Source organism: Bombina bombina, chromosome 5 (assembly GCF_027579735.1).
Source record: "Bombina bombina isolate aBomBom1 chromosome 5, aBomBom1.pri, whole genome shotgun sequence".
Classification (NCBI taxonomy): domain Eukaryota; kingdom Metazoa; phylum Chordata; class Amphibia; order Anura; family Bombinatoridae; genus Bombina; species Bombina bombina.
In genome coordinates, this window is record NC_069503.1 from 823,026,101 (window position 1) to 823,039,305 (window position 13,205).

General features: G+C 38.8%; 1 protein-coding gene across 2 annotated transcripts in view; it reads left to right on the plus strand.

The window, feature by feature from the left end:
* The window catches only part of ZBTB14 (zinc finger and BTB domain containing 14), a 97,155-nt gene extending 86,303 nt beyond the window's left edge, over positions 1-10,852 (plus strand). For both annotated transcript variants that reach the window (XM_053714945.1, XM_053714946.1), the window contains exon 3: positions 8,906-10,852. In XM_053714945.1, the coding sequence (XP_053570920.1) occupies positions 8,906-10,261 (1,356 nt within the window). In that variant the 3' untranslated portion in view covers positions 10,262-10,852. The remainder of the gene's footprint in view (positions 1-8,905) is intronic.
* The last annotated feature ends 2,353 nt before the right edge of the window (positions 10,853-13,205 follow it).

The following is a 13,205-nucleotide window of genomic DNA, read 5'->3' on the forward strand; positions in this document are numbered from 1 at the left end:
TAAAAGCCTAGAGTTATTTATACTCCATTTATTAAGGGGAGTGAGCCCCTATCTCCCACTAAAAAAACACACACAAAGGGACATGAGATTCTATTCTCTGAAGGCCGCATATACCATGCAAATACCCTTCTGAAAGAGGGGAACACTATCTATTTCTTTCCATAAGCCATCGCATTTGGGATTAAAGTCCAGTCTAATAGGAGGAGGCAATATACCCAACATAACAGAGCTTTTAATCCCACCCAATTTCCCATGATCCCTCATTCATTTTTTTGTCTCCAGTAAGAAGTGATGTTGAAACTTGAAATAATGAACTTCAAGTTGTTTGACAGGGGTTCTCTAACCGATCTGAGACCCATTATCTTCCTCTGAGAACCTACAAACAGGGCAGAGGAGTGGACAGGAGTTCAGTCAGGCAGTGAAAATTCCCCAAGTGGCTTTTTGATAATTACTACAGAGTTTCATTATTCCACACGCAGGGTGCCTATAAAATATGCTCTAGTGTCAGGTAAAATGTTAAACACACTTTGGCTAGGGAGAAGTGTAGGGTTCACAGTTGTTTTTCTCCCGATAGAGCCTTACAGTGACAGCCACAGATTAACTTTCTGTGCTGACATTGACTAAGTCCCCTGCCGAACAAAGCAGCTTAGATTGCAGTTGAGATTTGGGCTTTCAACACAGAGAAGACTGCCTAAAACTTTAGAGGTTTTTTGTTTTGCTGCTGGGTTTATGGTCCTCCCCCTCCTTGGCAAATTATGACACGTAGTGTGTTTCTAGTGTGACTATCCTGCTTCAGAACAGCACTTTTATACAAATCTTTTAACTCGGTTTTACTGTTATGACAGTGGGAGAGTAGGATTAAATGTGGATTCAGTAGATTTCATCAGTTTCAGGAGAATATAAGGAATAGTAAAGTCGAAATTAAACTTTCATGACTCAGGTAGGGCATGTCATTTTAAACAACTTTCTAATTTTACTTTTATCATCAAATTTGCTTTGTTCTCTTGGTATTCTTAGTTGAAAGCTAAACCTAGATAGGCTCATATGCTAATTTTTAAGCCCTTGAAGGCCGCCTTTTTTCTGAATGCATTTGACAGTTTTTTACAGCTAGAGGGCATTAGTTCATGTGTTTCATATAGATAACTTCACATACATGAGAACAATGTTATTTGAGTCAGCACTAATTGCCTGAAATGCAATTATGTCAAAAGATCTGAGATAAGGAGGCAGTCTGCAGAAGCTTAGATACAAGTTAATTACAGATGTAAAAAGTATATTAATATAACAGTGTTGGTTATGCAAAACTGGGGAATGGTAAATAAAGGGATTATCTATCTATTTATACAGTAACATTTTTGGTGTTTACTGTCCCTTTTAAATGTGTGTGTGTGTGTGTGTGTGTGTGCGAAATTGTCCGCTGTATTTTCTTTCTTGTCCAGGGCTACAGATTTGTCAAGACCTGACTTATTGAATGGGTTATCATGTTTTTTTTTTAGTTTTATGTTTGCTTATGACTGCAGCGAAGTGTTTATTTTTTATGACACGATGAGTCCATGGATCATCTTAATTACTAATGGGATATTCACCTCCTGGTCAGCAGGAGGCGGCAAAGAACACCAAAGCTGAGCTGTTAAATAGCTTCTCCCTTCCCTCCCACTCCAGTCATTCTCTTTGCCTACGTTAGTGATAGGAAGTGGTAAAGTGAGGTGTTAGAAAAGATTCTTCAATCAAGAGTTTATTATTTTTAAAGTAGTGCAAGATTGTGCTGCTTTGTCCTGGGGTGTAGCCGTAGTCCATATCAGTCTCTTCAGTAGAGCATTGGTGGCTTTAGAGCAATGGGAACTTGTGGGACATAATTCTCACTGTGCCTCCCATATATTATTACTGCCCTAACCCTGAAAACTTGAGGAATATTTATTTAGGAATTTCCTTTTCTTCACAGGTCCATTTGGGGGATAGGACCCCTCAAACCTGGTGAACTGCCTTTGCTGTCAGGCAGACATATGAGGTAAGTGCTATGTTATTTTCCTGGGACACTCAAAGGAAAAGGAGCACTTTACTATATATCATTACACTACATAAAGGGCTTATGGTATCAGGCACTTTATTATGGGGACAATGAAAGCTCTCAGAGTCTGAGAGAACTAGACAGCATTTAGCAGGCACTTGGGCTGGGAGATAAGCATTTTTCATGGCTCTGGTGGTTCTAATATCATGGCTTTTTTTAATACGAAATAACGACCAGGAGTGTTTTTACTGTTAGCCACGCCCACGATGGGCGGATCTTACTGTATTGCGCGCTTTTTCACTGCACCTCTATCTGAAGACACAGTACAGACTGGATAATTCACTCTGCCTAGAAGCGCATTTTTCTTACTGATCAGGCGTTTCTAGGTCCGGAGGGTAGCTGAGTCGTTCCCCTGTCGAGTCCAGATTGCTTGCCAGGAGGGAGAAAGAGGTCTCCGGTCTTGCAGTCCGGTAGGCACCTCAGCAAAGCTGCTGAGGTGTAGGGGTGTCATTTTTATTAGTGTGTGGTCGTTTGGGTAAGTTTATTTACACACGCAGTAAAAAAGTTACATTTAAATTTAAAGGTACAGTAACGTTTTTTGCATTCAAACTTTTTTGTGTCAAAATTAAAGTTTTTATTGCATACTTATATTATTGTGATTCAGTATGGACCAAGGAGGCTTGCAAAGTGTCACTTGGTCCTTGTGTTTTGATGCAAATGTGGAACCACCAATCCCTTTCTGTCCCTCATGTATTGAGAGGACTTTAAATTATAGGGAAAAGATTTTTTTCTGAGCAAAACTTTTCAAAAGCGGATGCTGTCCAAGAGTCTAATGACGAGGTTCAAGTTATGCCACAGCTTTCTCCCTAAGCGTCCAAAATTTTACCACCCGCACAAGCAGTGCCCTGCACTTCTGCTCTAGCTTCCGCTGGAGTTACCTTAAAAGACATAGCTTCCCTCATGTCTTCTACAATTTCTGATGCATTGTCTGCTTTCCCAATGTTGCAGGGCAAACGTAAGAGGAAAACCAGACATTCAGTAAGTGAGGTTTCTGATGCAATTGTGGCAATTTTGGAGGTACCCTCCCAAGGACCTGAAGAGGAGGGTACTGTGGTTCCATCTGAAGGTGAAATTTCAGATTCAGAAAGTTTATTGCCTCTGACGGACTCGGAGGTTGTAACTTTTAGGTTTAAACTAGAACACCTCCGCCTATTGCTTAGGGAGGTTTTGGTTACTTTGGACAACAGTGACTCCACGGTAGTTGTTGTCCCTAAGAAGTGTAGTAAATTGGACAGGTATTTTGAGGTTCCTTCTTACTCAGACGTATTTCCTGTTCCAAAGCGAGCTTCGGAAATCATTACTAAGGAGTGGGAGAGACCAGGCATACACTTTTCTCCCTCTCCTATTTTTAAGAAGCTGTTTCCCATAGCCGACTCTTTCAAGGATGCTTGGCAAACAGTTCCTAAGGTGAAAGGGGCCGTTTCCACCTTAGCCAAGAGAACTACTATGCCCATAGAGGATAGTTGTGCTTTCAAAGATCCTATGTACAAGAAGTTGGAGGGTCTACTTAAAAAGATTTATGTTCACCAGGGTCTGCAATGGCAGCCAGCTGCGTGCATTGCTACCGTCACTAGTGTGGCAGCATATTGGTTTGATGCACTGTCTGTGTCTCTCAGGACTGAGACTTCCTTGGAGGAGATCCAAGACAGGATAAAAGCTCTGAAGCTAGCTAATGCCTTTATTATGGACGCATCCCTTCAAATTATTAAACTGGGAGCTAAGATTTGGGGTTTCTCTATTCTAGCCCGCAGAGCCTTATGGCTAAAGCCTTGGTCTGCGGATGTGTCGTCTAAGCTTATAGCGATTCCTTACAAGGGGAAGACCTTGTTTGGACCTGGCCTGACGGAAATTATCTCTGATAACACGGGAGGTAAGGGTCATCTCCTCCCTCAGGATAAGAGAAACAAACAAAAAGGACAACAGAGTAATTTTCGTTCCTTTCGAAATTTCAAGGGAAATTCTTCCTCCTCTAAGCAGGAACAATCTAAGCCTGCATGGAGACCCAACCAGTCTTGGAATAATGGTAAACAATTCAAGAAGCCTGCTATTGAATCCAAGACAGCATGAAGGGCATGCCCCCGATCCGGGACCGGATCTGGTAGGGGGCAGACTTTCCTTCTTCACTCAGGCTTGGGTTTGGGATGTTCAGGATCCCTGGGCAATAGAAATAGTGTCTCAGGGATACAAATTGGAGTTCAAAAGTTTTCCTTCCAGAGGCAGGTTTCTACTTTCAAGATTATCTGCAGACCAGAAAAAGAGAGAGGCGTTCTTACACTGTGTTGGAGACCTCTCTGCCCTGAGAGTGATTGTTCCCGTTCCAGTACAGGAACAGGGTCAGGGTTTTTATTCCACTCTGTTCGTGGTTCCCAAAAAGGAGGGAACCTTCAGACCAATTTTAGACCTCAAGAGTCTAAACAAATTTCTCAGGGTTCCGTCCTTCAAGATGGAAACTATTCGTTCCATTCTTCCATTGATCCAGGAGGGTCAATTTATGACAACAGTGGATTTAAAGGACTCTTATCTACATGTTCCTATTCTCAGGGATCATTACAAGTTTGTGGCTCTTCCTTTCGGTCTGGCCACGGTTCCCAGAATTTTCACAAAGGTTCTGGGGTCTCTGTTGGTGGTGCTTCGGTCACGGGGCAATTGGGGTGGCACCTTATCTGGACGACATTCTAGTCCAGGCGCCATCTTTTCAACAAGCAAGATCCCACACCGACATGGTGTTATCTTTCCTGAGAGCTCACGGGTGGAAGGTAAATTTGGAAAAGAGTTCCTTGGTTCCAGACACAAGGGTCACCTTGAGAGGATTCAAATCCTAGCATTTGAAAAGTATGCACATAAATAAATAGCACTCAACACCACAGGGGAACAGTAGCCCTAAGGTTCAAGGAGGACACAATTGGAATCGTCCAGTACAAGGGGTGAAGGGATAAAACTTAACTTTTAATATGATTGAAATTAAAACTAAATGAAAGTTAAAAACACAATGTGATAGAATGAGTGGATCACCAATAAGGGTAGAGTTCCAGAGGGTAATGTCTCTTGGAAATAAATAGAAATACACTTGGGATCAAGTATACAGAGATCTAAACCTCAAATGGGACTAATGGTGATGCCAAATCAAAGCTGGATATATCACGCACAAGCAAAAAGGTACAGTAAGGATACTATTCTAGCTGATGGCAATGCCCCGTATGTTAGTGGGTGAAAAAGTAGCTATAGCTGTGGCTAGATCTTGTGTGGATTACACATTGGTTCACTAAGTGAAAATTATGCCATAGACGCTACAATGCTACCCAACGTATTAAATATGTGATGTAAATTCAATAATTAATATTGATAAGGATATCAAGCCGTGTTGAAATACTACTGGATGAGAGTTATTGTCACTCGGGAATCTATTGGCCAACTGGGGCATAAATTCATTGAATATGTTTGTTTATATACATATATGTCATAGTAAAAAGAGAACACAGGTTGGTAAATAGGGTTGTATCCAATAATCAACAGCTATTGGTTGTAAAATTGTGAGCATTTAACCCTTGAACCAACACACTTGTTACTATAGGAAAAAAATGAATATTTATTAGATTTGTGTGCACACTTAAATAGTTAACTGTGTTTTTTACTACCAATATAGAATGGCACTACTGCTTAAAGCATATACTGAACATCACATAAGGAATGAAATAAAGTGGCAGTTGGTTATAAGTTGTGGCCTTATTGGATACCTATAGTTTTTAAAAATTGCACATAAAGTATCAACAGCTTGTATGGTCAATAAAGAAGGATGTAAACGGATTATATTATCGCATATATACGTTAGTATACATCTGCAACTTTATATGTATGTTAATGTTTGGTGCATATACTTGGGTAGTAGGATGAGATTAGCCACCGCAAATAAAGAGTGGAATAACCACTCAATTTGTATTCAGCATTTCTTTAGGAAATAAAATGGGGATATAAATTGCGTTCATACTAGTATCATTTGCTCGGTTCCACCTCAGACCTCTGCAGTTAAACATGCTCAGGCAATGGAACAGAGATTATGCAGACTTGTCTCTTCGAATAACTCTGAAGCAGGAGACAAGGGACTCTCTTCAATGGTGGTTGTCTCTGGATCATCTCTCCCAGGGAATCTGCTTTCGCAGGCTGTCTTGGGTGACTGTGACAACATACGCCAGCTTTCTCGGGTAGGGAGCTGTCTGGGGCTCCCTAAAGGCTCAGGGAGTTTGGACTCAGTTAGAGTCTGTTCTTCCTATAAACATTCTAGAACTGAGAGCGATTTTCAATGCCCTTCTGGCCTGGCCCCAGTTAGCTTCACACTGGTTTATCAGGTTCCAGTCGGACAACATAACTTCAGTAGCTTACATCAATCATCAGGGAGGAACTAGAAGTTCCTTAGCGATGACAGAGGTAAGGGCGGAAGTCAACTCTTGTTGTCTATCGGTGATCCACATCCCAGGGGGGGACAACTGGGAGGCGGATTTCCTGAGCAGGCAGATCTTTCATCCTGGGGAGTGGGAACTCCATCCGGAAGTGTTCTCCAACCTGATTCTCAAGTGGGGTCAGCCGGAATTGGATCTCATAGCATCTCGACAGAATGCCAAGCTCCCGAGATACGGGTCGAGGTCCAAGGACCCCCAGGCGGAACTGATAGATGCTCTGGCGGTTCCTTGGAACATCAGTCTAGCATACCTATTTCCTCCGTTTGCTCTTCTCCCTCGGGTAATTGCTCGAATCAAACAGGAGAGGGCCTTGGTGATCCTTATAGCACCGGCCTGGCCTCGCAGGATTTGGTATGCAGATCTGGTGGAGATGGTTTCTCTACCACCTTGGAGACTTCCGTTGAGGAAGGACCTTCTAATTCAAGGGCCCTTTCTTTATCCAAATCTAGTTTCTCTTAAGCTGACTGCTTGGAGATTGAACGCTTAATTTTGTCCAAGTGGGGGTTTTCTGACTTGGTCATAAAGACCATGATTGAGGCTTGTAAGCCTGTAACTAGAAGGATTTACCATAAGATTTGGCTTAAATACCTATATTGGTGTGAATCCAAGGGCTACTCATGGAGTAGAGTTAGGATTCCTAGAATTTTGTCTTTTTCTCCAAGAAGGTTTGGAGAAGGGTTTATCGACGAGTTCCCTAAAGGGTCAAATCTCGGCCTTATCTATTTTGTTACACAAACGTCTGGCGGATGTCCCAGATGTACAATTTTTTGATCAGGCCTGTGTTCAAACCAGTTACTCCTCCATGGAGTCTTAATTTAGTTCTCAAAGTTCTTCAAGGGGCTCCGTTTGAGCCTATGCATTCCTTAGATATTAAGTTGTTATCTTGGAAAGTTTTATTTCTTGTTGCTATTTCTTCTGCTCATAGAGTGTCAGATCTCTCGGCATTGCAGTACGAGTCTCCTTACCTTATTTTCCATTCAGATAAGGTAGTTTTACATACTAAATTAGGATTTCTTCCTAAGGTGGTTTCTAATCGGAACATTAATCAGGAGATTGTTGTTCCTTCTTTGTGTCCTAATCCTTCTTCTCAGAAAGAACGACTTCTGCACAATTTGGACGGGGTCCGTGCTTTAAAGTTTTACCTGCAGGCTACTAAGAACTTTTTTGTCAGTCTTCTTTGTTTGTGATTTTCTCAGGAAAACGTAAGGGTCAGAAAGCTACGGCTACTTCTCTTTCTTTTTGGCTGAAAAGTATCATACATTTTGCATTTGAGACTGCTGGACAGCAGCCTCCTGAGAGGGTTAAGGCTCATTCCACGCGGGCTGTTGCTTCCTCATTAGCATTCAAAAATGGTCCTCTCTTCACACTTTTTCAAAGTTTTACAAATTTGACACTTTTGCCTCGGCAGAGGCTGCTTTTGGGAGAAAGGTTCTTCAAGCAGTGGTGCCTTCCGTTTAGGTTCCCTGTCTTGTCCCTCCCGTATCATCTGTGTACTCTAGCTTGGGCATTGAATCCCATTAGTAATTAAGGTGATCCGTGGACTCATCGTGTTTTAAAAAAGATAAGAAAATGTATGCTTACCTGATAAATGTATTTCTTTTTTGACACGATGAGTCCACGGCCCGCCCTTTTCTTGTAAGACAGGTTATTGGGTATTTTAAACTTCAGACACCTCTGCACCTTGGCTTTACCTTTCTTTCCTTAACTTCGGTCGAATGACTGGAGCGGGAGGGAAGGAGCTATTTAAGAACTCTGCTGTGGTGCTCTTTGCCGCCTCCTGCTGACCAGGAGGTGAATATCCCATTAGAAATTAAGATGATCCGTGGACTCATCGTGTCAAAAAAGAAAATTTTTTCAGGTACGCATGAATTTTCTTTTTTTATTAAATAAAATAATTCTATTGTTTCATTTAAAAAAAAAAAAAGCTAAAAGGAATAAAATGGCTTTCAAATATATTAGATTTGTACAGTTGATTTCAGCTGAAGTCAAATTACCTTTGTACTTAATGAATAACGTATGAAATTTTGTTGAATCCCAAGCACCTTTACAATTCCTGTTTTGCATTTAGGCAAATAAGGTCCTACAGGAAGTGATAATTTAGCAAAGTAGATAGGTTGAGGCAATAGTGTGAAAATGCATGCTTTATCGTAAAAGCTGATCCCCTCTGTTTAACACGATTTTCAAATGTTACACATATAGGCTTCAATAACCACACAATGTCTTCAATAGAGAGGGAAAAGAGAGTGCAAATATGATTATGGTTTCACATTTGTTAAAATAAATTATAGAAAATCTGTTGACTTAACATGTTATAATGCTGTAACATATTATTTTTTACCTTTTTTATTAATTATGTTTATTTTATTTTATTTTTCTCATTCAGGATTTTTTCATAAGTATGTCTGAAACACTAAAATATAATGATGATGATCATAAAACTGTATTTTTAAAAACACTGAATGAACAGCGCCTTGAAGGAGAATTCTGTGATATCGCTATTGTTGTTGAAGATGTTAAATTCAGAGCCCACAGATGCGTACTTGCTGCATGCAGTACATACTTTAAAAAACTCTTTAAAAAACTTGAAGTTGACAGTTCTTCAGTCATAGAAATTGATTTCTTAAGATCTGATATATTTGAAGAAGTTCTCAACTACATGTACACTTCAAAGATTGCTGTCAAGAAGGAGGATGTAAATTTGATGATGTCATCTGGCCAGATACTTGGTATTAGGTTTTTGGACAAGCTGTGTTCTCAAAAACGTGATGTTTCCACCACAGACGAGAATCCCGCCTCTCCAAAAAATAAATATGCATATGAAACAAGCTTAAAAATAAGTCACCCGGTCAGTGAAAGCAATGACAATCCAGATGATGATGTAGAAGAAATTGGAGACCAAGATGATAGCCCATCAGAAGACACAGTTGAGGGAACTCCCCAGAGCCATGAAGAGGAAAAGTCACCCACCTCTACACTTAGAGTTCAAGAGGCAATTCTTAAAGAGCTTGGAAGTGAAGAAGTCCGTAAAGTTAATTGTTATGGTCAAGAGGTTGAGGCAATGGAAACAACAGAACCAAAGGATCTGGGGTCACAAACTCCTCAAACCTTAACATTTAATGACAGCATAAGTGAAGTTAAGGATGAACAAGCTCCTGCTTGGACAACTGCAACTGGTGATATGAAGTTTGAGTATTTACTATATGGTCACAGAGAACAGTTTGCATGTCAAGCATGTGGCAAAACCTTTACAGACGAAACACGGTTAAGAAAGCACGAGAAGTTGCACACAGCAGACAGACCTTTTGTCTGTGAAATGTGTGCCAAAGCATTTACTACACAGGCACATTTGAAAGAGCATTTAAAAATTCACACAGGATATAAGCCCTATAGCTGCGAAGTTTGTGCAAAATCTTTCATTAGAGCCCCAGATTTAAAAAAGCACGAAAGGGTCCACAGTAATGAGCGGCCCTTCGCATGCCACATGTGTGATAAAGCATTCAAACATAAATCTCACCTAAAAGACCATGAAAGACGCCACCGAGGTGAGAAACCATTTATTTGTGCATCATGTACGAAAGCATTTGCCAAGGCTTCTGACTTGAAACGTCATGAGAATAATATGCACAGTGAACGCAAACAAGTGCCAGCAAGTGCCATACAAAGTGAGACAGAACAATTACAAGCAGCAGCTATGGCAGCAGAAGCAGAGCAACAGCTTGAAACCATTGCTTGTAGTTAAGCTAGTATGCATATCCTGCATGACAGCCTGTTTCTTAATTTCTTTTGTAGATAAAATTGATTTGCTAGAACTAATACCCTCTTTAAGACATGGAATACTTCATTGTTCCATGTTTGCTTTCAGATGACTGAATTAATGCTTCAGTGTTGTGTTGATTAATGAATTGAAAGAATGCTGTTTTTATTTTATTATTCACAGCAATATGTGTGTGTATTTACACATGTTGCGCATAATATGGGGTATATTAAATTTCTTGTATGAAATATACTCGTGAATGAAAACAGCATATGTTTTAATAGTGTGTATATATACATTTTGTGTGATCAGGGTAGGTGAACGTAATTGTCAGATTAATATATTACTATACATATAAGAAACTTATTACATTTTTATTAGCCAACTTAGAAAATGCTCCTGTTTATATGTGTAGTGTTGCATTTTATCTGTTTGCTCATCGTTTCACATCCCATATATATTTGTTTTTAATGTCATTTTTTTGTATCTGTGAATGATTTTAATTAATTCACAGGTGTAATCTGATAGCATTTCCCTTAGAAACTGCTATTAAACTGATTTAAATGTTGTAAGCTACCATAGATAAAACACACATTTCTGTTGTAGAACAAACAAGACTGGCAGGGTGAGTGATGTGTGTGAGTGAAAGGGGATAAGATGTGTGTTTGTGTAAAGAATAGTTGGAATTTGCAATAGTGCAAAGTTGCATTTAATACAAAAGGAGACTAGTTAGTTCTGGTCAAAATAAAGTTGATCATATGTGTAGGTGCGTTAATTGATAGACGCTGTGTAGGTCATATAGGAAATATGCAATAGAATACATTTTACAGAGGTCTGACTGCAAAAACATGTTGAATCAAAACGGAACACAGGAGGAAGACTGATTGTCTACAGAGAACATACTATAAAAAAAAATGATCCTCATGGATAAATTTGGATGGTAGTTTCAGCAAAATAAACATTAAAAGGCAAAAAGAAAGTAATAAACTTTAATATAAGGTTATTTAGAAGTTATAGGTTAACTGTCTGCGTTAACCCACACAGTATTCACTCTTGCAGTTTATAATGTCACCATAACTTCTACATAAATCCAGAATTGCTGACTTTGGACTAGATTACAAGTGGAGCGCAATTTAGCGATCCTGCTCGAGGGTAATGGTTTTTTAATATTTCAGTATCGTGCATTAAAAATAGCAATTCTTCATGTGTGCTAACCCGACAGCGTAAGTCCTAAGTTGAAACCCCTATGCTCGTTATGCAAATTTTACATTTTTATGTTCTTCATATATAAAATATGGTGCTTTTTATTATTAAATGTATATTTCTCATATATATATATATATATTTGATACTGTTCATGTAAAATATTTATCTATATCTATAGGAATAGATGTATAGGTATATATAGAAATATGTATTTACAATAAATAGTTCATTATCCTGTGAGTGAAGAACATTGGAATATAAAAGTGAAGGTAAACTTTGATGAATGAAAGCCCGTTTTTTTTTTTAAAATACTATTAAAAACAGGGGCACTTTCATTCATCAAAGTTTAGAAGGCAGCCGTTTTGATTAAAAACTTACCTTTGTTTTTTTCACAGCCGGAGCCGCTTCCCCCACCCGGAGATCCTCTCTTCACACGTCATCAATGACTAATCCAGCTTCCTCCAATCACGGCATGGCCTCAGGCAATGACTACCCTGGGGGGGAAAGCTGTGATTGGAGGAAGCTGGATTAGTCATTGATGACATGTGAAGAGAGGATCTCCGGGTGGCGGAAGCTGTTCTGGCTGTGCAAAGAAGAGAGGTAAGTTTTTAATCAAAACGGCTGCTTTGTAAACTTTGATGAATGAAAGTGCCCCTGTTTTTAATAGTATTTTTAAAAATGGGCTTTCCTTCATCAAAGTTTACCTTCACAGTGTTTGTATATGTATGTATGTGTGTATGTATATATATATATATATATATATATATATATATATATATATATATATATATATATATATATATATATATATATATATATATATATAGAGAGAGAGAGATAGATAGTAAAACATACATATGTACACATATATAAGCGTATATACATACGTTTTTAGACGTGTATGTATATATCTTTATGCTCTCCCCTTTGCATGCCTTTTTGTTTCTAACACCAGAGACCTCATATCTTTTTTTAATGCATTTTTTTTTTATTTTTTAAATTATTTGTATCAGACTGCATTGTTATGGTTGTAACTATACATTTAAATCTATTTTTGCTGTATTTTTTTTTTGCAACTTTTTTGTCTCACATAACAGTTAACCAGTGCTCTGAAGTTAAATTTGATTGCACTAAAGCAAACACTTTTATTTTCAACTTGCAATACGCTCTTTTTCTGACACGTAGAAAGAGCCGCAAAATACCCCTTATTTCTTGCACGCTACTTTTAGTTCGCCGTGTGTAATCTAGCTCTATGCCTGTCCTTCTGTGTATTAAAAAAATATATATATATAAGTTAGAGCTAAATATATTTTTGTTGCCACAGATAATGTTTAGGAGCCAAGGAGAAAGGTCACATTGTTTTAGATAAAATTAGGAAGCCAGAGTTTAATATTAGTAGCCTTTTATTTTGGTAAATATTCTGTGTGATAAAAGTGGATAAGGAAACATTAATTTAGGTAATACATTGATCCCAGTTAAAAGCACAGTAAATATAACTTTGCATTTTATATGTAATTCAAATTGTGGATTCTTTAATTCTCAGAGCTATAAGTAAGCACTGCAGACTTCTCAAGGCTTACTCTGCTACATATTTTTCTTTAATTGGCTCTAGCAGATAACCGCAAAACAATGTATTTATACTTAACTGACCAGCCATGTTGTCTGTAGACTCAAGCCCAGATTGACCCCTCTAAATAAGGCAACTAGTGGGTTGAGTTTGGCT